A 24,744-nucleotide genomic window follows, 5' to 3' on the forward strand; every position below is an offset into this window, starting at 1 on the left:
ATGAACTTTCTATGTGCATACATATTTTATTCATTCATGAGTTGTGGGCAATACTCATTGAACATTTATTGCACATCCCTATTGGGCCTGAGGTGGTGGTGTTGAGCCATCTTCTTGAAGACAACCCAGTGGCTTGTTAGGCCATTTCAAAAGTTGAGAGTCAGTCACATTGCGGTGGTCTGGAATGAAACACAAGTGAAACCAGGCAAGGACAGCTGATGTAATTATATGAACGTACACGTTTAGAGAATAAAAATTTCTGCATTTATTATATTGAAGACAAAGGATGAAAATTGTGTGATTAAAAGTCAGAGTCAGCCTGAGATACAGGATGAAAATGAACAAATCCCCAAAACACTTCCGACGATCAAAATAAAGTATGGATTAAAAATGAATCCACTCATTAAATTAAACAATTTCAGCAGAAAACAGAAGCACAGCTTTAATTGTGATAACATACTCCATGCGCAAAAAGAACACTGAAATGAAGATGATTACAAGAGGATAAAGGCCATTCCATCCATCTATAAATATCTTAACAGGCTTCCCATTTTAGCATTCAGTTGTTTCCTAAACAATTCCAGGGATTGGAATTGTTTAGGTCAGAAATAGGAAAGGAGCAGTCACCTTGTTGGGAGTTTTCTATAGGCCCCCCAATAGTAGCAGAGATGTGGAGGAACAGATTGGGAAACAGATTTTGGAAAGGTGCAGAAGTCACAGGGTAGTAGTCATGGGTAACTTCAGCTTCCCAAATATTGAGTGGAAACTCTTTAGATCAAATAGTTTGGATGGGGTGGTGTTTGTGCAGTGTGTCCAGGAAGCTTTTCTAACACAGTATGTAGATTGTCCGACCAGAGGAGGGGCAATATTGGATTTAGTACTTGGTAATGAACCAGGGCAAGTGATAGATTTGTTAGTGGGGGAGCATTTTGGAGATAGTGACCACAATTCTGTGACTTTCACTTTAGTAATGGAGAGGAATAAGTGCGTGCAACAGGGCAAGGTTTACAATTGGGGGAAGGGTAAATACGATGTTGTCAGACAAGAATTGAAATGCATAAGTTGGGAACATAGGCTGTCAGGGAAGGACACAAGTGAAATGTGGAACTTGTTCAAGGAACAGGTACTACGTGTCCTTGATATGTATGTCCCTGTCAGGCAGGGAAGAGATGGTCGAGTGAGGGAACCATGGTTAACAAGAGAGGTTGAATGTCTTGTTAAAGAGGAAAAAGGAGACTTGTGTAAGGCTGAGGAAACAAGGTTCAGACAGGGCATTGGAGGGATACAAGATAGCCAGGAGGGAACTGAAGAAAGGGATGAGGTGAGCCAAGAGAGGGCATGAACAATCTTTGGCGGGTAGGATCAAGGAAAACCCCCAAGGCCTTTTACACATGTGAGAAATATGAGAATGACTTGAGCGAGGGTAGGTCCGATCAAGGACAGTAGCGGGAGATTGTGTATTGAGTCTGAAGAGATAGGAGAGGTCTTGAACGAGTACTTTTCTTCTGTATTTACAAATGAGAGGGGCCATATTGTTGGAGAGGACAGTGTGAAACAGACTGGTAAGCTCGAGGAAATACTTGTTAGGAAGGAAGATGTGTTGGGCATTTTGAAAAACTTGAGGATAGACAAGTCCCCCGGGCCTGACGGGATATATCCAAGGATTCTATAGGAAGCAAGAGATGAAATTGCAGAGCCGTTGGCAATTACCTTTTCGTCCTCACTGTCAACATGGGTGGTACCAGGGGACTGGAGAGTGGCGAATGTCGTGCCCCTGTTCAAAAATGGGACTAGGGATAACCCTGGGAATTACAGGCCAGTTAGTCTTACTTCGGTGGTAGGCAAAGTCATGGAAAGGGTACTGAAGGATAGGATTTCTGAGCATCTGGAAATACACTGCTTGATTAGGGATAGTCAGCACAGATTTGTGAGGGGTAGGTCTTGCCTTACAAGTCTTATTGAATTTTTGGAGGAGGTGACCAAGCATGTGGTTGAAGGTAATGCAGTGGATGTAGTGTACATGGATTTTAGTAAGGCATTTGATAATGTTCCTCATTGGAGGCTTCTGCAGAAAGTAAGGAGGCATGGGATAGTGGGAAATTTGGCCAGTTGGATAACGAACTAGCTATCCGATAGAAGTCAGAGAGTGGTGGTGGATGGCAAATATTCAGCCTGGATCCCAGTTACCAGTGGCGTACCGCAGGGATCAGTTCTGGGTCCTCTGCTGTTTGTGATTTTCATTAATGACTTGGATGAGGGAGTTGAAGGGTGGGTCAGTAAATTTGCAGACGATACGAACATAGAACATAGAAAATACAGCACACTACAGGCCCTTCGGCCCACGATGTTGTGCCGAACCTTTGTCCTAGATTAATCATAGATTATCATTGAATTTACAATGCAGAAGGAGGCCATTCGGCCCTTTGAGTCTGCACCGGCTCTTGGAAAGAGCACCATACCCAAACTCAACACCTCCACCCAACACCAAGGGCAATTTGGACATTAAGGGCAATTTATCATTGGCCAATTCACCTAACCCGCACATCTTTGGACTGTGGGAGGAAACCGGAGCACCCGGAGGAAACCCACGCAGACACGGGGAGGACGTGCAGACTCCGCACAGACAATGACCCAAGCCGGAATCGAACCTGGGACCATGGAGCTGTGAAGCAATTGCGCTATCCACAATGCTACCGTGCTGCCCTTAAGAACAAATAAATCTACACTATATAATTTTACCATCATCCATGTACCTATCCAATAGCTGCTTGAAGGTCCCTAATGTTTCCGACTCAACTACTTCCACAGGCAGTGCATTCCATGCCCCCACTACTCTCTGGGTAAAGAACCTACCTCTGATATCCCTCCTATATCTTCCACCTTTCACCTTAAATTTATGTCCCCTTGTAATGGTGTGTTCCACCCGGGGAAAAAGTCTCTGACTGTCTACTCTATCTATTCCCCTGATCATCTTATAAACCTCTATCAAGTCGCCCCTCATCCTTCTCCGCTCTAATGAGAAAAGGCCTAGCACCCTCAACCTTTCCTCGTAAGACCTACTCTCCATTCCAGGCAACATCCTGGTGGAGTTGTGGATAGTGAGGAGGGCTGTTGTCGGCTGCAAAGAGACATAGATAGGATGCAGAGCTGGGCTGAGAAGTGGCAGATTTTGGAAGGACAACTATGAATGCGGAATACAGGGTTAACGGTAGAGTTCTTGGCAATGTGGAGGAAGAGAGAGACCTTGGGGTCTATGTTCATACATCTTTGAAAGTTGCCACTCAAGTGGATAGAGCTGTGAAGAAGGCCTATGGTGTGCTCGCGTTCATTAACAGAGGGATTGAATTTAAGAGCCGTGAGGTGATGATGCAGCTGTACAAAACTTTGGTAAGGCCACATTTGGAGTACTGTGTACAGTTCTGGTCACCTCATTTTAGGAAGGATGTGGAAGCTTTGGAAAAGGTGCAAAGGAGATTTACCAGGATGTTGCCTGAAATGGAGAGTAGGTCTTACGAGGAAAGGTTGAGGGTGCTAGGCCTTTTCTCATTAGAACGGAGAAGGATGAGGGTCAACTTGATAGAGGTTTATAAGATGATCAGGGGAATAGATAGAGTAGACAGTCAGAGACTTTTTCCCCGGGTGGAACAAACCATTACAAGGGGACATAAATTTAAGGTGAATGGTGGAAGATATAGGGGGGATGTCAGAGGTAGGTTCTTTACCCAGAGAGTAGTGGGGGCATGGAATGCACTGCCTGTGGAAGTAGTTGAGTCGGAAACATTAGGGACCTTCAAGCAGTTATTGGATAGGTACATGGATTACGGTAAAATGATATAGTGTAGATTTATTTGTTCATAAGGACAGCACGGTAGCATTGTGGATAGCACAATTGCTTCACAGCTCCAGGGTCCCAGGTTCGATTCCGGCTTGGGTCACTGTCTGTGCGGAGTCTGCACGTCCTCCTAGTGTCTGCGTGGGTTTCCTCCGGGTGCTCCGGTTTCCTCCCACAGTCCAAAGATGTGCAGGTTAGGTGGATTGGCCATGATAAATTACCCTTAGTGTCCAAAATTGCCCTTAGTGTTGGGTGGAGGTGTTGACTTTGGGTAGGGTGCTCTTTCCAAGAGCCGGTGCAGACTCAATGGGCTCCTTCTGCACTGTAAATTCAATGATAATCTAGGATTAATCTAGGACAAAGGTTCGGCACAACATCGTGGGCCGAAGGGCCTGTTCTGTGCTGTATTTTTCTATGTTCTATGTTCCTGCTTCCATTATTTTATCCAGAACTCTTTTTTTCAAATGTTGGTCACAATGTGCATGTGAAGAATTTGCCAATATCAGCTTTGAATCTACCGTTTACTAATTTGAACCAGTTGTCCTACTTTAAACATTAAAAAAAAATTTTTTTTCAAAAAGAGTACCCAAGGGACATGCTGGGTATCTAGTCTATTCAGGGACTAATGAGTTTGTCACAACTGCCTTAGTTATTTCACAACCATTCATAGGAAGTAAAACTTAACACACACACTCCTATGTGCAACACTTCAATGTCATCTGCCATTTCTTTGGCAATTTGCTGTTCAACGGAATCTGTATCTGAGCCTTTTTATTTGATTTCACTTTCCTTTCAATTTGGCATCAATGAATTTGAACTTTGCCTTGAGTTTCTGAATCAAAGTAACTAATGTAAAGTAGAAACAACAGTGGTCCCAATACCAAGACTGAAGGCATCTTACTCTGAACTCTTTCAAACCCACATCCAGCCTCACCACTCCTCTAGCTAGAATCAAATATTTTTTTTACTCTTCAGCCAATTTCTAATTGAAAAAAAAAAAAAAAAATTCATTTACAGGATGTGGGGGTCACTGATTAGGCCAGCATTTATTGCCAATCCCCAGTTGTCCTTCAGAAGATAATGGTGAGTTGCCTTCCTGAACCGCTGCAGTCCTTGAGGTGTAGGTAGATCCACTGTTAGGGAGAGAGTTCCAGGATGTTGCCCCAGTGACAATGAAGGAAAGGCGATATATTTATTATAATAATCTTTATTAGTGTCACAAGTAGGCTTACATTAACAATGCAATGAAATTACTGTGAAATTCCTGAGTCGCCACACTCCGGTGCCTGTTCGGGTACACTGAGGGAGAATTCAGAATGTACATTTCACCTAACAGCACTTCTTTCAGGACTTGTGGGAAGAAACTGGAGCACCCAGAGGAAACCCACGCAGACACGGGGAGAACGTGCAGACTCCGCACAGACAGTGACCCAAGCCGGGAATCGAACCTGGGACCCTGGCGCTGTGAAGCAACACTGCTAACCACTGTGCTGGACTGCTGTACACCGGGTTATATATAATCCTCAAATTTATCCTCAATTAATCTTATTATTTTCCATCCTGGGGGTTACCATTAACCAGGCACCATACTGGACCAGCCATATAAATACTGTGGCTACAAGAGCAGGTTAGAGGTTCTGAATTCTGTGGTGAGTAACTCGCTTCCCGTCTCCACAAAGCCTGTCCACCATCTACAAAGCACAAGTCAGGGGTGTACTGGAATACTTTTCACTTGCCTGGATGAGTGCAGCTCCAACACTCAAGAAGTTCGACACAACCTAGGACGAAGCAGCTAACTTGATTGGTACCCCATCCACCACCTTCAACATTCACTTCCTCCACCATCAACACACAGTGGCTTCAATGTGTACCAGACTACAGTCTACAAGATGCACTGAAACAACTCACGAAGGCCCACTCGACAGAACCTTCTAACTTGCAACCTCCAGCATCTTGCAGAATAGAACAGAATTTACAGTGCAGGAGGCCATTCGGCCCATCGAGTTGAAACCAACACTGAAAGTGCACCCTACTTAAACCCACACCCAATCCCAGCAACCCCACCTAACCTTAGGGTACTATTGGGCAATTTAACGTGACCAATCCACCTAAAGCGCACATCTTTGGACTGTGGGAGGAAACCGGAGCACCCAGAGGAAACCTGCACAGGCACGGGGAGAATGTGCAGACTCTGTACAGACAATGACCCAAGCCGAGAATCGAACCTGGGTCCCTGGTGCTGTGAAGCAACAGTGCTAACCACTGTGCTACCGTGCACCCAGTGTAGGACAAGGGCAGCAGTCACATAGCAACACCACCACTACCTGAAGGTTCCCCCAGGCCACACACAATCCTAACTTGTAACTATGGGCACAATCTACCCGAATGGGAACAGTAGTGAGCGCATTTAACCGGTTGTTTCCAGGTGCTCGTAGTGCTGAGAAACACCCCGCTATTGAACTCCCATTAAGTAGACACAGGGCACACCCCGACGAGGCCACACTTGGTCCCATTTTCGGCACTTCATTCGCCGGAACTCCTCAGCGCAGAAGGAGATAAGGATGCCATTTTTAAATTCCCCCAAGCCCCAAGTGGGTCCTCAGGCCCTCCTGCAACTACACAGAGTACCCCCCTGTGGCACTGCCAAGGTGTCAAGCTGGCACTAGTGCACAGGGGGCAAGCACCTGGGGGCCTCCGATCTCCTGGGAGACCACACGAGTCTGGCCCCCGTTTGTGGGGACCACCACTGTTCGGTGCTCCCCGAAATCGTCAAGGTGAGGGGGTTAGATTCCATCTCTTTGGGGAGATCGTGGGAGTGCATATGAAAATGAAAAAAATGAAAATGAAAATCGCTTGTCACAAGTAGGCTTCAATGAAGTTACTGTGAAAAGCCCCTAGTCGCCACATTCTGGCGCCTGTTAGGGAGGCTGTTACGGGAATATTAGAGTGAGACTAGCTGTCTCACTATGCAGATTTGTCAAAAAGTATTCGGCCCAAAATGGGCGGGATTCATATTGCGACATCTCTCATGAGGCGTGGCAAGACGGGTAGATCTCGGAAGAGGGATCTCCCAGCATCTACCGACTGCATTGCACCACACTGCACTACCTTTCAGGCATAACTCTGCCAGATCACACCCTATATCACTATCCCCAGTGTCACTGGATAAAAATCCTGGAACACATTTCCAACAGCACAGTTTGAGTACACACACCAAATGGACTGCAATGTTTCAAAGAGGCAGATCTCTTTGAAACATTTGAAACAAAGAGACCTTTGGATTTCGGCGGGAGCGGTGCGCAAGGGCCTTCTGGGAGGTAGGTTTTTACTTTAAAAAAAACTTACCTGGTCCCGTTTCTGTTCTTCTTTTCAGTTTTTTAAAAATATAAGGCGGGAACCGGAAGTTCGACCCGCGGACTCCTGGGATGCACCCCCCCCCCCCCCCCCAAACCAATAAATTCTGGTGGAGAGGAAACCCGAGACACTACACGTGTAGTGTCTCCCACCCACCCTCCTCCCCTAACCTAATAATAAGACCCATTGGTGCGAGGTAAGTGCCATATTATTGTAATACATATATATTTTTTTAATTTATCTATTAACCAGATCTTGGTTGGAGGTTAGAGGGATGGCAGGGAAGGTAGTGCAATGTTCCTCCTGCAGGATGTTTGACGTGAGGGGTGCCGTTAGTGTCCCTGCTGATTTTACCTGCAGGAAGTGCAGCCATCTCCAGCTCCTCCAAGACCGAGTTAGGGAACTGGAGCTGGAGTTGGATGAACTTCGGATCATTCGGGAGGCAGAGGGGGTCATAGATACCAAGCAGCTTCAGGGAATTAGTTACACCAAAGATTGGAGATAGATGGGTAACTGTAAGAGGGACTGGGAAGAAGCAGTCAGTGCAGGGATCCCCTGCGGTCGTTCCCCTGAGTAACCAGTATACCTCGCACGGAGTCTGTCCCTGTTGCTCAGAAGGGAAGGGGGTAAGCGGAGCAGAGCATTAGTAATTGGGGACTCGATAGTCAGGGGCATAGATAGGAGATTTTGTGGGGGCGAGAGACACTCACGTTTGGTATGTTGCCTCCCAGGTGCAAGGGTACGTGATGTCTCGTACCGTGTTTTCCGGGTCCTTAAGGGGGAGGGGGAGCAGCCCCAAGTTGTGGTCCACATTGGCACTAACGACATAGGTAGGAAAGGGGACAAGGATGTCAGGCAGGCTTTCAGGGAGCTAGGATGGAAGCTCAGAACGAGAACAAACAGAGTTGTTATCTCTGGGTTGTTGCCCGTGCCACGTGATAATGAGATGAGGAATAGGGAGAGAGAGCAATTAAACACGTGGCTACAGGGATGGTGCAGGCGGGAGGGATTCAGATTTCTGGATAACTGGGGCTCTTTCTGGGGAAGGTGGGACCTCTACAGACAGGATGGTCTACATCTGAACCAGAGGGGCACAAATATCCTGGGGGGGGGGGGGGGGGATTTGCTAGTGCTCTTTGGGGGGGGGGGGGGGGGGGGGTTTAAACTAATGCAGCAGGGGCATGGGAACCTGGATTGTAGTTTTAGGGTACGAGAGATTGAGAGTATAGAGGTCAGGAGCACAGATTTGACTTCGCAGGAGGGGGCCAGGGTTCAGGTAGATGGTCTGAAGTGTGTCTACCTCAATGCCAGGAGTATACAAAATAAGGTAGGGGAACTGGCAGCATGGGTTGGTACCTGGGACTTCGATGTTGTGGCCATTTCGGAGACATGGATAGAGCAGGGACAGGAATGGATGTTGCAGGTTCCGGGGTTTAGGTGTTTTAGTAAGCTCAGAGAAGGAGGCAAAAGAGGGGGAGGTGTGGCGCTGCTAGTCAAAAACAGTATTACGGTGGCGGAGAGGATGCTAGATGGGGACTCTTCTTCCGAGGTAGTATGGGCTGAGGTTAGAAACAGGAAAGGAGAGGTCACCCTGTTGGGAGTTTTCTATAGGCCTCCAAATAGTTCTAGGGATGTAGAGGAAAGGATGGCGAAGATGATTCTGGATAAGAGCGAAAGTAACAGGGTAGTTATTATGGGAGACTTTAACTTTCCAAATATTGACTAGAAAATATATAGTTCGAGTACGTTAGATGGGTCGTTTTTTGTACAATGTGTGCAGGAGGGTTTCCTGACACAATATGTTGATAGGCCAACAAGAGGAGAGGCCACATTGGATTTGGTTTTGGGTAATGAACCAGGCCAGGTGTTAGATTTGGAGGTAGGTGAGCACTTTGGGGACAGTGACCACAATTCGGTGACGTTTACGTTAGTGATGGAAAGGGATAAGTATACCCCGCAGGGCAAGAGTTATAGCTGGGGGAAGGGCAATTATGATGCCATTAGACATGACTTGGGGGGGATAGGTTGGAGAAGTAGGCTGCAAGTGTTGGGCACACTGGATATGTGGAGCTTGTTTAAGGAGCAGCTACTGCGTGTTCTTGATAAGTACGTACCGGTCAGGCAGGGAGGAAGGCGTCGAGCGAGGGAACCGTGGTTTACCAAAGAAGTGGAATCTCTTGTTAAGAGGAAGAAGGAGGCCTATGTGAAGATGAGGTGTGAAGTTTCAGTTGGGGCACTTGATAGTTACAAGGTAGCGAGGAAGGATCTAAAGAGAGAGCTAAGACGAGCAAGGAGGGGACATGAGAAGTATTTGGCAGGTAGGATCAAGGAAAACCCAAAAGCTTTCTATAGGTATGTCAGGAATAAAAGAATGACTAGGGTAAGAGTAGGGCCAGTCAAGGACAGGGATGGGAAGTTGTGTGTGGAGTCTGAAGAGATAGGCGAGATACTAAAAGAATATTTTTCGTCAGTATTCACTCAGGAAAAAGATAATGTTGTGGAGGAGAATGCTGAGACCCAGGCTATTAGAATAGATGGCATTGAGGTACGTAGGGAAGAGGTGTTGGCAATTCTGGACAGGCTGAAAATAGATAAGTCCCCGGGGCCCGATGGGATTTATCCTAGGATTCTCTGGGAAGCGATTGCTGGGCCTTTGGCTTTGATTTTTATGTCATCATTGGCTACAGGAATAGTGCCAGAGGACTGGAGGATAGCAAATGTGGTCTCTTTGTTCAAGAAGGGGAGTAGAGACAACCCCGGCAACTATAGACCGGTGAGCCTCACGTCTGTTGTGGGTAAAGTCTTGGAGGGGATTATAAGAGATAAGATTTATAATCATCTAGATAGGAATAATATGATTAAGGATAGTCAAGCATGGCTTTGTGAAGGGTAGGTCATGCCTCACAAACCTTATCGAGTTCTTTGAGAAGGTGACTGAACAGGTAGACGAGGGTAGAGCAGTTGATGTGGGGTATATGGATTTCAGTAAAGCGTTTGATAAGGTTCCCCACGGTAGGCTATTGCAGAAAATACGGAGGCTGGGGATTGAGGGTGATTTAGAGATGTGGATCAGAAATTGGCTAGCTGAAAGAAGACAGAGGGTGGTGGTTGATGGGAAATGTTCAGAATGGAGCTCAGTTACAAGTGGCGTACCACAAGGATCTGTTCTGAGGCCGTTGCTGTTTGTCATTTTTATCAATGACCTAGAGGAGGGCGCAGAAGGGTGGGTGAGTAAATTTGCAGACAACACTAAAGTCGGTGGTGTTGTCGACAGTGCGGAAGGATGTAGCAGGTTACAGAGGGAGATAGATAAGCTGCAGAGCTGGGCTGAGAGGTGGCAAATGGAGTTTAATGTAGAGAAGTGTGAGGCGATTCACTTTGGAAGGAATAACAGGAATGCGGAATATTTGGCTAATGGTAAAGTTCTTGGAAGTGTGGATGAGCAGAGGGATCTAGGTGTCCATGTACATAGATCCCTGAAAGTTGCCACCCGGGTTGATAGGGTTGTGAAGAAGGCCTATGGAGTGTTGGCCTTTATTGGTAGAGGGATTGAGTTCCGGAGTCATGAGGTCATGTTGCAGCTGTACAAAACTCTGGAACGGCCGCATTTGGAGTATTGCGTACAGTTCTGGTCACCGCATTATAGGAAGGACGTGGAAGCTTTGGAGCGGGTGCAGAGGAGATTTACCAGGATGTTGCCTGGTATGGAGGAAAAATCTTATGAGGAAAGGCTGATGGGCTTGAGGTTGTTTTCGTTAGCGAGAAGAAGGTTAAGAGGAGCCTTAATAGAGGCATACAAAATGATCAGGGGGTTAGATAGGGTGGACAGTGAGAGCCTTCTCCCGCGGATGGAAATGGCTAGCACGAGGGGACATAGCCTTAAACTGAGGGGTAATAGATATAGGACAGAGGTCAGAGGTAGGTTCTTTAGGCAAAGAGTGGTGAGGCCGTGGAATGCCCTACCTGCAACAGTAGTGAACTCGCCAACATTGAGGGCATTTAAAAGTTTATTGGATAAGCATATGGATGATAATGGCATAGTGTAGGTTAGATGGCTTTTGTTTTTTGACTTCCATGTCGGTGCAACATCATGGGCCGAAGGGCCTGTACTGCGCTGTATCGTTCTATGTTCTATGACTATCGCCTTCGAGGGCAATTAGGGATGGGCAATAAATGCTGGCTGAACCAGCAACAGCCACATCCAGTGAACAAATATAAAAAGTTGAACACTTAATAGCTTGTAGTTACCATGTCTGTTTAGTCACCTGCTGCTGATAATAGGATCATTATCCTGCTTCCAACATACTGGAGCTTCTCCAGTGGCTACTATCCCTTTCATAATATATCATCAGTGCCTCAGAAATCCATTCCAAGTTGCCCTCAGCACTCTGGGCTAAATAGCACCCATCTTTATGGATCTATTGGTTTTAAGCATCAAGACTTCCATCTCATTTATACTGGCCATTAGTTTTATATTGGTTAATGTCTGGCGAACGCAAATTGTTCGTGGGTTTTCCAGTGAACACTTGGGAAGAGGGGGATTTAATAATTTCAAAATACTTATTAAAATCAATAAACTAAATAGGAGTTTGCATTTCCTTTCTTTTTTGTCTCAAGTTCCCAGAATGGCTCAGTGCGTAATCCTGCAAGTTGGTGTGAATTGATCAAACAGATCAATGCTCCCCCCAGCAAAGCCAAATTCATAGGTCGAGCTCATTACTATTTCTTGTCCAAAGCAATTGCTTCTAAGGTAGATGTTTCATTGAAAAGTGGACCAATCTTTAGATTTTATTATTTTTGACAGCTGACAAACGTGTCAGAGGTTTCAATAATAGGGGCAGCACGGTGGTGCAGTGGATAGCGCTAGGACTACGGTGCCGAGGACCGGGTTCGAATCCCGGCTCTGGGTCACTCGCCTTGTGGAGTTTGCACATTCTCCCTGTGTCTGCGTGGGTTTCACCCCCACAACCCAAAGTTGTGCAGGTTAGGTGGATCGGCCATGCTAAATTGCCCCTTAATTGGGGAAAAAATTATAATTGGTTACTCTAAATTTATATTAAAAAAAAAAAAAGGTGTCAATAATCAGGAGATACGGATTTGAAGTAATTTGCAGCACTGATAGAGGGGAGTTGAGAATTTTTGCACACTTACGGTGCCGACAGTCTGGAAGTCACTGCCCGAAAGAGTGGTCGAGGCAAAAACCTATTGCACGTTTTAAAATGCACCTGAAGTACTGTAACCTAGTGGGTTACAGACCAACAGTTGGAAAGTGGATTTAGGTTGGATAACGATTTCACCTGGAACAAACACAATGGACTGAATGGCCTCCCTCTGTGTCATTAATTTTTATGATTCTGTCAGGTAGAGAGTGTTTCCTGCTTGATCTAGGGGGTCACAGTCTGAGGATACAGGGTAGACCATTTAGGACAGAGATGAGGAGAAATTTCTTCACCCAGGAGAGTGGCCCTGTGGAGTTCGTTACCACATGAAGTAGTTGAGGCCAAAACATTTTGTATGTTTTCAAGAAGCACTTCGGGCAAAGGAGATCAAAGGATATGGAGGGGAGGGGGAGGATGCGGGATTGGATGGTCAGACATGATCATAATGAACGGTGGAGCAGGCTCGAAGGGCCGAATGACCTCCTCCTGCTCCTTTTTTCGGTGTTCCTAACTTTCACAAAAAAAACTCCAGAAAATCAAAATATATAATTTGGTCAACTCCACAACAAAGAAAAACTGGAGAAGAGACTTTGCTAATTTTACAGACTCTTTTTGGAAAATGTCAAAGATTTGTGTTTAAATTTCTCCCGAACTGCTCATGATTTCTAATCGAATATTCAAAACATTTCTTCCTCCCCACTGATTTTTGCAAGTCACTGCGCCATACTACTCAATGGCCACCAACAGATGAAATTACAATGCTAAACTTATAACGTACCGCTGTGCAGTGTGGGAACTCTCATGTATAATAAAGCCATGTATTTTTTGTGAAGGAAACAAAACAGAAAGGCATGTAACCATATTCCCCATCAAAAATTCATATAAACACTGAAGCCTGTCATCTACAGAAAGAACAGGAAGCAAGCCAACATTAAAATAGTTACATGTACATTTCAAAATAGCTTACCATGTGAATGGTATGGCTGGGTTTATGTTGGAACACTTCATCATCATCCTCACCATAGTTCAATGTCAAAGCTGCATATATTATCAAAATAGTTGTAGTAATCCAGGAAAATACAGCTGACGCAATCATACTGCTCACCTAGGAGGTAGAATTCAAAGAATTCTGTATAAACAGCAGTTAATTCTAAATATTGCTATTGATTATTATTAAAATTGACAGAATGCACATACATTGGGATTAATGGGTTTCAGTTCGCTTTTAATTAGAAGTTGCAGTTTGTATGGACGTCAGGATTAACAGCACAAGGGCAATTTTAAAATGTTACTGTTATAATTAACAAATACTATTTGTTGAGAAATTAGTTTCTGAATATTAGTTTCAACACCACTTTGTGTATGCAGTTTACAAGTAAGACAGACATTCGTGAAGAGGAGTTACTGGATGCTGTTGCCAAATGTGTGGTAGAACAGAGACAATTTTGAAAAGTTTATAAATTAGAAGCCAGAAACGTACATGGGTAGGGGATTGGAGCTGGGTTTCCATATTCTGCAACTTTGAAATATCACTCTTGCAATGTAGGTAACATCACTGGCGCACATGTACAATTATTCATAAAATACAAGAGGAGAAGAGACAGGACTTCTTAGGCATTGCAAATGCACATTAGTCTTAATGCTGCAAATGTGAACTTCCACTGGAACCCAGTGAACTGTTCGATATATTATTCAAGGCAAGTGGCTGCTTCAGCAAGTACACACCTCAATGTTTCCTAAAATACAAGGTATTGTAATACTCCCGTGGAGACAGCCAGAATATTAACCAAAAAACAGAAAATGGTGGAAATATTCAGCAGGTTAGATAGCATCGGTACAGAGAGAGAGCGCATCTGTGTAGACAGAGAAACAGAGTTAACCATTCAGGTCTGTGACCTTTCATCAGAACTGGGAAAAGCTAGAGATGCAAAAAGGTTTTGAGCAAGAGCCAAGTAGAACAAGGACAAAAGATCTGTGTTAGGCTGAAAGGTTCGGAGATCTTTCATGGGATTTGGGAGTCAATCAGCATTTGTTGCCCATCCCTAATTTCCCTTGAACTGAGGGCAATTAAGAATCAACCTCTTTTACCATGGGTCTGAAGTCACATGTAGGCCCGATCAGGTAAGGAATGCAGATTTACTTCCCAAAAGGGAAGGAACCAGATGGGTTTTACAACAATCGATGATAGTTTCATAGTCACTATTGCCATCCCAGAGACTAGTTTTATGTTCCCAATTTATTAATTGAATTTAAATTCCATGAGCTGCCATGGTGGAATTTAAACCCCCGTTCCCAGAGTATTAGCCTAGGCCTCTGGATTACCAGTCCAATAACATCACCACTACGCCACCATCTCTCCTAAAGATTCATTGACAGTGTCAAAGAGAATGGTAATGCGCAAGAAAGAAAAAGAGGTGCCTGGAGCAGGCACCGCATCCCTTCCTCGAACCACAACAGGGTTCCCCTCGTCTTTACCTTCCAACCCACCAGCCTCAATATTCAACAGATCATTTTCCACCATGAGCAGCATAATGCCACCTGCAAGCCCATCTTCCCCTCCAGCTTTTCGAAGGGACCGTTACTCCATAATACCCTGGTTCTCTCCTCAATCGGCTACCAACACCCGTCCCCTTCTCACAGCATCTTTCCCTGCAAACGCAGGAGATGCAACATCTGCCCTCTACCTCCTCTCTCTTCACTGCCCTAGGCCCCAAACACCCCTTCCAAGGTGAAGCAGCAATTTGTGTTTCCTTATTTCAATCTAGTCTGCTGTATTCACTGCTCATTATGTGGCCTCCTCTACACTGGCGAGACCAAATGAAGATTGGGTGACTGCTTTGCTGAACCTCTCCATTCAAGATTCCAAACATGACCCCGAACATCCGGTGGCCCCTCAGTTTTCATCTTCCCCCTTGCTCTCACACTGACATTTCAGTCCTCAGCCTACTGCACTGTGCCAGTGAAGCACAATGCAGGTTTGACAATCAGCCCCTCGTAACACTTTACAGCTTTCTGGGAATCGATATCCGTGCTCCATTTTTGTTCCCTTTTCGTTGCTTGGTTCAGTATTTTACATTTCCGTTAGCAGCACCCCTGCAAGTTTCCAGCATCCGCAATGTTCTGCTTTCGGAATATTAACTAATAGCTTGTTTCAAAATAGGATATTGGGCTGATCCAACAGATTGACACAGAGGGCCTCAAATTTAATTGAAACAGTTCAACACAATAACAACTGCCTCAGATGATGAGGAAAGACAAAATGGTGCCCCTCCCTCCGGTCACCAGTTTTCTTATTCATCACTATCCCGACATCCCTTCCTTACTCACCATCAAAGGACAAACACATTTCTAGAGTTCATAGCATAGGTGCTGGTTGATCAGATGGATTTTCATGAGCGAGTAGACTGGGAGTAATGCAGTCATACGGTCACATGGATGGGAAATCCTCTTGAACTCACGGGGTGCGATTCTCCGGCCTAGTTATGCTCTCGCTCAAGTGAAACGAGGCCGGTGAATAGGAGGAGGCAGACAACGAGAATCGCGCCAGGCTCCAAATAGTTCGCGATGCAACCAGCCCGCTCCCGAAGGCGAAATTGGGATCTTGCCGTAGTATGGTGAGAAACTAATTATCACCACTTATGCCCTATTTCCATACAATTAACAAGAGTCACCCTTATCTGACGGTTTCCCGTCATTCATCGGCCTCCCCAGCAGGTGGTCACGGTGGTGCCGATTAATACTCCCTTTGAAAAACGTGAACCTGGCGGGTGGTGGGGGACCCTCGGCTTGGGATGGGGGTCCTTCCGCAGGGGTGGGCCAGCATGGGAAGGGGGGGGGGGGGGGCGCAACCACTCACGGCACTGCCATGCGAATCTCTGGCTTTTGTTTACCCATTCTAGGGGCAACCCTTATCCCTGCCCATCTGCCCCACCGACCATCCACAACCCCCACCAACAGCCGAGGCCTCTGGCAATGCGGCTGAAGGCTATCACTAATAGGGAATTAGCAATCGTGGTTAATTTCACATAACCCAAGTGGATTCCCGTGGGTGGGCGGGCCATGTAGCATGTGGGAGACATTGCCTAGCATCCCAATCAGACTGGACACTGTGCGAGGCAACACCACACTCGCAGCAGCCAACATCCAAACACCCAGGGGATGGGATACAGCGCCGGGGCCATGTCCATGGCTGGAGGGTGGGTGAGTGCCACGGAAAGGGGACCATCACCTGGTTCAGGTAACGTTACAAGTGGGTGTCCGGGGCACAGGGTCTGGGGTCTGGTGAAGGGAGCCCTCACCAGACCCCAGACCCTGTGGTGCTACCGGAGATGGCGGCAGCAGCAGCGGATGCAGATGCTCGAGGCCGCGGCTCATGTCCTGGACACCGCCCACACAACTGACGACTTGGCCCCCCATCATGCCAAGGAGGGATCCAGAGGGGGAGTATCGCGACAGTCCAGGGTGTTCAGGCATCGCTGGTCATTTGAACAGATGACGGATAGCGCGTGCTGCAGGAGGCTCCGCCTCAACAAGGAGATGGTGCAGCTCCTGTGCCATGTTCTCGCAGACCTGGCACCACATGGAGGAGGAGGACACCCCCTCCCAGTGATTGTCAAGGTCACCGCAGCCCTGACCATTTATGCCACAGGATCATTCCAGGGCTCGAGGGGAACCGGTGCGGTATCTCACAGGCCACAGATGTATCCGACATGTCACGGATGCTTTGTATGCCCGGGCGGAAACTACATCATCTTTGATATGGACCAGGCCCAACAAGATGCTCGGGCAGTAGGTTTCTCCACCATCGCTGGGCTGCCCAAGTCCAGACGGGTCAAGATGCCACGCATGTCGCCCTGGCTCACCGGGCCATATGTTAACAGGAAGGGGTTCCACTTCCTCACCATCTAGCTCATGTGCGACCACCAGATGAAGATAATACACGTGTGTGTACGCTTCCCGGGGAGTGTGCATGACAGTTACATCCTGAGGCAGTCAGTCATCCCCGGCCTCTTCGAGGAGCACCCCAGGATGGGCGGCTGGCTCTTGGAGGATAAGGGGTACCCGCTGAGGAACTGGCCAATGACACCAGGAGGCCGGTGACTGAAGCGGAGATCTGATACAACAAGGCCCATGTGGCTCACTAGGCTTTGATCGAACAGTGTATCGCAAGATGCTGTTCCCATGCCTTGGCCACTCCGGTGGTGCACTCCAGTACACTGTCCAGAGGGTTGCCCGCTTTGTGGTGGTTTGTTGTGCCCTCCACAACCTCGCACAGCAGCGGGGCGATATGCTGGAGGTTGGTGATGAGCAACAAGTGGCCACCTCCGAGGAGGAGGACGAGGCGCCGGACCAGCAGGGCCTGGAGAATGAGGAGGGACTGGAGGACCAGCCGGAGGCTGCAGGACAGGCAGCAGCGGCGAGGAGCGAGGCAAGCCCGGAGAGCCAGGGAGGCTCTCACACTCAACCCCATTCACTTAGGACATGGCCTGGGGTTTAGAAGTTTGCCCGCATTGCAGAAGAAAGTGACAGAGGCATCACACTGGTTGTGCACAAGGCTGTTTAATGTGTAATACAATTCCCCACTCTCCTGATGGTGCCGCCCCCCGCACTCCCTCAGCCCCCACCCCAGTTCCCGCAGTGATCCTCTATGTGCTTGGCCTTTCTAGCTCTACCACTATGACAAGGTGTCGCCAGAGGATGCACATCTGAGGTGGAGGCAGCCAGCTGCTTACCAAGTCCCGTGGCTTTCGAGGTCCCTGGCGGGCATTCTCCGAGGGTGCTGGGGCCGGAGGGCTCCGGCGCACTCGTCGATGGCACATGCACAGCTGTGCCGCCCTGTCCAGTGTGCTGGCTGCGAGACGTGGCATCATCAGAGAGGTGGAACCCGGGGGAGCGGATGGCCACCATCCCCACTCCATGGGATGGGCCCAGGTTGGCACCCAGTGCCCTCTCCTCCCGCTTGGTGCCCAAAGGGCCCCAGGGTTCACCTTGGGATAGAGGGGCAGCTGGTTAGAGCTCCTACTGCCCCTGCATCATCCGGCTCTGCCAGCCCTGGCGGTTCCCTATGGTCTGCACCATGGTGTCGATGCCCACGGCGATGCTCCTCAGTGACTGGGCCTTGCTCTGCAGTTCCTCGGCAATGCCCACTTGTGACTGGGACATGCTCCGCAGCGCTTCAGTCATTCCCATCTGAGAGCGTTGGCCTCAGTGCCAGGCATTACCGGTCCATCCCCTTCGCCCATAGACTCTGGGACTCCTTCAAGCGGCAATGAATCTGCTGGAGTGACGCTGACATCTCCCTCCGAATATCCCGGCCGCTCCTTAACGTCTCATCAGCTCCGGCATCAGACTGGGATCCAGCTCGGTCCAGGAATACAACAGACCTCCGACTGCTATCCGCCTGGGAATTCCTGCCTCCACCTGATGTTCATCAGTAGCTGTATGGTGCTCACCAGATTGTGCCCCAGAAACCTGACCACTAATTTTTCCCACCAAGGTGTGTGTATCTACGTTGGTGGAGGGTGGGAATGGCAGCTGTGCCACGACTATTATGGTGGCATCCTCAGAGCTCTCCTCTGAGGTGGTATCCTGGAAGACTGTGACTGGGCCACTTGGGATGTGTTGGTGCCGTCGGCTGGAGGAACTGCGGTCAGTGGGAGGGTTGGGTCAGTCAGTCAGGCAATAACAACTCACCTTTGACAGGTCCCTCGGGTGGAGCCCGGTGGTTCCTCACCTCTGCGGCGTCCGCCAGGCTCCACGTGGGTGACTCCTGTCCTCGGCCACCCCAGTCACCTCCAGGGCATGTTGCTCAAAGGTGGTGAGGATTCTTATGTCCAGCACATCACCGCCAGTCTGGGCCCTCGTGGCGATTATGGGAGAGCTTTTCCTGAGGAAACACAGAGAGGACATAGTTAGGTGGTTCACAGTGGTGGCGGTGAGGGTGTGTATGAAGGGATGGTTGGGGGACGGAGGGAGAGTTGGGTGGGGCTTTGGTGTCTACTCACTCGTGCTGCCCAGTGTAGGTCATTGACCTTCTTCCTGCATTGGAGGCCAGTACTCTTGGTCACACTCCCTGCGCTCACAGCTGCCGCCACGTCATCACAAGGGGCTGGTTTAGCACAGTGGGCTAAGACAGCTGGTTTGTAATGCAGAACAAGACCAGCAGCGCGGGTTCAATTCCCGCTCCAGCCTCCACAACCAGGTGCCGGAATGTGGCGACGAGGGGCTTTTCACAGTAACTTCATTGAAGCCTACTTGTGACAATAAGCGATTATTATTATTATTATTATTATTATATGTTACAGGAACACTGGTTGCCCTATGGGCAACATTCCTGGACCCTCGGGGGAATAGAACATCCCTCCTGGTCTCCACGGCATCTCGCAGCCTCCCCAAGTCAGTGTCCCCGAATCCTGGGTCTTGTCTCCTTCGAACCATTATTGCAAACTGGCTGGGGTTGGCTGAGCAAGTGCAGCTTAAATGATTCTCAAAATTGTTAGCGTGGGGCTAGCAAGCGTGGTGCCGCGAATCAGCTGACGAGCCTTCATTTGCGGCAAGAAGACAGTGAGGCCTCGTTAAGTGGACCAATTAACGTTGAATAGCATTGCGGGCCTCGCTGGGCTGAGCGCCGGGAAGCTCGCGGCATTTCCCGCTCGCTACAGCACTTAGAAATCCTTCCAGACAATCGCGCCCACAGACTCGGCCATCCACCATCCGAAAATGGAAACTGAACAAATTGCTATTCTCATAAATGAGCTCAAGATGCGAGCAACCTGACAAAAATCAAAATCTTAATATCCAAAGCAACCCCTCAAGATTCAATGAGGCTGAATTTAAGAAGCAGCATCATTGGTTATTTTGACTTTAAAAGACTAAGGACTTGTTACTTTGCTTAATACTTTGATAAGATTCCATTAAATTAACATATCTACGAAACCCAATCTAAATATGCTCAGTTCTTCATGGATGGTGGGAAAGTCATTCTTTAGTCTTGGGTATTGTATCCAGTTAAAATGGCTAACTCCCGAGTTAGAATGGCTAACCCCGATTTAAAATGGCGAACGGAAAAAGGCTGATGGGAAAATCAGCCAACAGGGCTAAAACAAGCAGCTACAGGTAGACTGTGTATTCACCTCTGGGAAGGCCAGACAAGATCGATACCTGTAGCCATCAGCACAACAAAACACCAGCCATCTGAATACTAATGAGCAATCCCCGGGAACAATGTGCAACAATTTAGACACACAAAGCCAACCCAGACTCTTCGGCACCAACAGGAGCCTACACAAAGGGAGGTGAACGATCACCCCAAGACCGCCAATCGATCAAGGAATCGCTCCAGCATTGGAGAATATTGAACCAAGTGATTGGGACAAAGTCCAATCACTTGGAACCAGGTACAGGGTCCGCCCCGAAAGGCAGGAAGTACCTGGGGACTATAAGAATAGAGTCCAAGTTTAAATCGACCCTTCTGCCACCCTTCCACTAGCCTTCTGCACTCTTCAACAGCCGCTCAAATCGTAAGTCTTACTTCAACGCTCGCTACGAGATAGGCGCTCCTAGCTATCAATCTGTACCAGCTTCGAATCCCGCAGGCTCAGACCCCGAACGAAAGGCCATTCGTTTCCCTGACCTGGTGGGCCATTTCCAAGTTAAGTATTGGCCCGTTAGTTGTAGGAAGTAGCTTAGATGTAGAATTTATGCATAAGTATTGATTACTGTATGTAATAAATGTGCGTTGATTTAACTCTTACTAAGCGGTGTGTTGGATTATTGATCATTACTCGGACTTGAACCATGTGGCGGTATCAGAAAGATACCTGGCGACTCAAGAGCAAAAGGTGATAGAACAGAGCAATTAAAATAAGGCTAAAGTTAGCAGCAACAGTATCCAAGCACATTCAAAGTTAAAAAGATAAAAGCAAATTACTGCGGATGCTGGAATCTGAAACAAAAGAGAAAATGCTGGACAATCTCAGCAGGTCTGGCAGCATCTGTAGGGAGAGAAAAGAGCTAACGTTTCGAGTCCAACGACTCTTTGTCAAAGACTGGGTGAATGGGTTAAGGAGGAGCTGGTCACTCATTATCCCAGTCAACCAAGCACACCCAAGTGGTAATTAAAAAGGAGGTAAAATGAATAAGTGAACTAAATTTTGTTAAAACTCCATGACGTGTATTATGCAGTTTCCCCCGAAAGACACTTACTAGAATAGGATTCTTTCTCTGAGAAGAAAATAACGCCAGAACTCCCGGAAAGGCCATTGCCTGAAATAAAAACCATTTCATCATTGATTCGTGGATTTTTTTAAAACTAAAATCATTTTTAAAATTTATATTAAAAGTTATACTTAAAACTAAATTATTTTGGTTTTACCGTGCCAGTCCAGATGGGTATTCTAGTTCTACTAAGTACTGAGGATTTCCGAAAGATGGTATCCATAAAACCAGATACCACACACACAGCAGCACAAGCTATCTGCAGAAATCCCAGGACAACCATACCACGCTGATTAAATATGAAGTATCTGTAACGTGCCATTGTCTGAAGACAAAAACAAAAGGCAGGAGAAACAGCCAAAAGGCTCACTGAAGGTCAATAATTTTAATATCTGTAGGTTCAAACCAAAGTGATCTTCGATTCACAGCCTAGAAGGGGAGAGAAGAGAAAAAAAAAGGGATTATGCATCATGATTTATCTACTTATACACTAAATTCCAGTGCGTTCATTTGGAATCACCAGGACGATCACTGAATTCTACAATAAATTATCAAAGCATTATTGAATAGCATAGAACAGGAATGAGGCCATTCAGCTCATCTATCCTGTACTGTCCTTCAACCAGAAATCCAGCTATTCCATTGGCTCATTCCCATATTCTTGCAATTTCTTCCATATCCTCTTCAAAGCATTCACATCCTTCCTGAAGTGTGGTGCCCGTAAATGAAGCCAACTGGGCCCAAGTCATGTTTTAGAGATTAAAAAAAAAATTTTTTACACAATTTCCTAGTTTTTGTACTTTTATGTCCCTATTTATAAAGCCAAGTATCGATCCTACAGACTTCATCAAATTTCTTTGTTAATCTTTTTTGCCACCTTCAAATATTTCTGCACAGACAACCCCAGGTCTCTGTTCTTGCACCCCCCCACATTAAAAAATTTAGCTTGCATTCTCTCTCCCCAATTGTCATATCAAAATATATCAGCTCACAATTTTCTGCATTGAATTGCACCCGTCACATGTTCGCTCATTGCACCGGCCTATTTCCTCTTGAAATCTAATCCTATTTTCCTCCTCATGCCAAGTTTCACATCTTCCACAAAGTTCAAAGCTCTGCCCGTACCGGAAGTCATTAATGTATATCGAAACAGCAGTGGTCCTTGTACTGAACCTTGGAGAATACCACTCTGCACCAGGCCAAAAGTAAATCAGCCATGTGAAGTAAACCTTGCACTGACCAGCGCATGGATAGCACTTCTCAAAAAGGAGAACAACAGCTTAAAATTCTTCAGAGGCACAATAAAAAAAAAACACCAAGCCAAATTAGTGGTAATCAAAAGCTTATACTAAGAACTGAACTTTTAAAGAGGTTCTTGAAAAGGGAGGGGGAGGGGACAGAGGTGTAGAGGGGATGGCTTAGACAGGTGTCGGCATAGCTCAAATGGTGAGACAAGAGAGGGGATGCAATAAGAGTCAGAAGAGGAGAGAATCTGGTGGTTTAGTGGAGAGGGGGGGGTTGCAGTGGAGCATGGAAGAAGACAGACATATGGGAAAGATGAGATTGTGAAGGGATTTTCACATGAGAATGAAAAGTTGGGCGGCACGATTGCACAGTGGTTAGCACTGCTGGCTCACAGCTCCAGGTTCAATTCCTCGGGTGACTGTGTGGAGTTTGCACTTTCTCCTTGTCTCTGCGTGGGTTTCCTCCGGGTGCTCCGGTTTCCTCCCACAGTCCAAAAATGTGCAGGTTAGGTGGATTGGCCATGCGAAATTGCCCCTTAGTGTCTAAGAGGTTAGGTTGGGCAACTGGGTTAGGGTGAAGGCACGGGCTTAAGTAGGGTGCTCTTTCCAAAGGCGGGTGCAGACCCAATGGCTGAATGGCCTCATTCTGCACTCTTGTAATGATGCTTTCCCTTTGCGGTTTGCATTCTGAAATCCAGACCAAGTTTCCCAATTGATACTTTTAAACAGTTTCCACTCCACTTTTCACAGTGACTCCAGTCCAGGGTTTTGCACAAACCCCTTTAGGATTTCTTTGTCTTAAAGGCTTCTGCGCAAAAAGATACAGTCACTGATTTACTCAATTATTTCAAATAATATCTCACAAACTGTAGTAATGTCTCACAGCACTGAAAATCACATCAGATGCATTTCTTGTCTTCCCCGGAGCTGTGTGTCTCTACTGAAAAGGTTTCTGTTCTAGCATCTTTAACCTCGGGCTTCTTGGAAACTTCTCTTTATTTCTCTAATTTCCTTAACAAGATGCTCTTTAAATAACCATTACCCCAGGGTATGTTTTTTCTTCAGCAAAGCTGAGGCGTTCCCTCTCTAACGATCTTTAAGACTTATCTGGATAGGCACATGAACAAACAGGGTATAGAACGATACAGGTGGTGGAGGGCCGAAGGGCCTGTTTCTGTGCTGTATTGTTCTTTGTTCTAAACCAACTACTTCTAGAGCTGACTTATCTCTCTCTCTCACCATCTCTCCAACAGCTCTGGCTTTTCAGTTAAACTAAGAACAAAGGAAGGTGGCTTCTTGTCCCCTGCTATTTATTAATCACACTGTAGCCCTCTCTAATCACAATAGAATCACAGTTGGAACTTAAATGAATCTAAAAATAGGTCCTTCCAGGCACAATTACCCTTCCACGCACAGAAACATGTAATTAAACACATTTACAGCTACACCTTATTTCTAAAGTTTCCCAATAAAAATATAAATCCCATAAAACTACATTTATTTTCCTAACAGTGTGGTCTCACCAATGCCTTGTAGCTAGAGCAAGGCTTCCCTACTTTTATTTAATCCTCTTGTAATGATGCCAACATTCGGTTTGCCCTCCTAGTTACTTGCTGGATCTACGTGCTAACTTTGTGATTCATGCCCAAGGACACCCAGATCCCCGTACAAATGCATTCTGTAATCTTTCTCTATTTAAATAATATTTTGATTTCTGTTCTTCCTGCCAAAATGAATCTTATCCCCATTATACTCCATCTGCCATTTTTTGCCCACTCATTCTTAACCTATCTATATCCCTTTCCAGACTCTGAATCCTCACAAGTTGCTTTCCTACCTACCTTTGTATCGTCAATGAATTTGGCTACAATACAGTTGTTCACTTTGTGCAAGTCATTAATATTGATCATAAATAGTTGAGGCCCCAGCACTGATTCCT

General features: G+C 46.7%; 1 protein-coding gene across 2 annotated transcripts in view; it reads right to left on the reverse strand.

The window, feature by feature from the left end:
- Positions 1 to 24,744, reverse strand: part of LOC140408424 (uncharacterized) — a 48,080-nt gene that overhangs the window by 13,686 nt on the left and 9,650 nt on the right. The window contains exons 3-5 of one of the 2 annotated variants that reach the window (XM_072495598.1): positions 21,719 to 21,990; positions 21,550 to 21,609; positions 13,313 to 13,450 (exon numbers count right to left, since the gene is read on the reverse strand). In XM_072495598.1, the coding sequence (XP_072351699.1) occupies positions 13,313 to 13,450; positions 21,550 to 21,609; positions 21,719 to 21,883 (363 nt within the window). In that variant the 5' untranslated portion in view covers positions 21,884 to 21,990. The remainder of the gene's footprint in view (positions 1 to 13,312; positions 13,451 to 21,549; positions 21,610 to 21,718; positions 21,991 to 24,744) is intronic. The other variant, XM_072495599.1, reaches the window with a different exon arrangement.

Source organism: Scyliorhinus torazame, chromosome 3, assembly GCF_047496885.1.
Source record: "Scyliorhinus torazame isolate Kashiwa2021f chromosome 3, sScyTor2.1, whole genome shotgun sequence".
NCBI classification, from domain to species: Eukaryota; Metazoa; Chordata; class Chondrichthyes; order Carcharhiniformes; family Scyliorhinidae; genus Scyliorhinus; species Scyliorhinus torazame.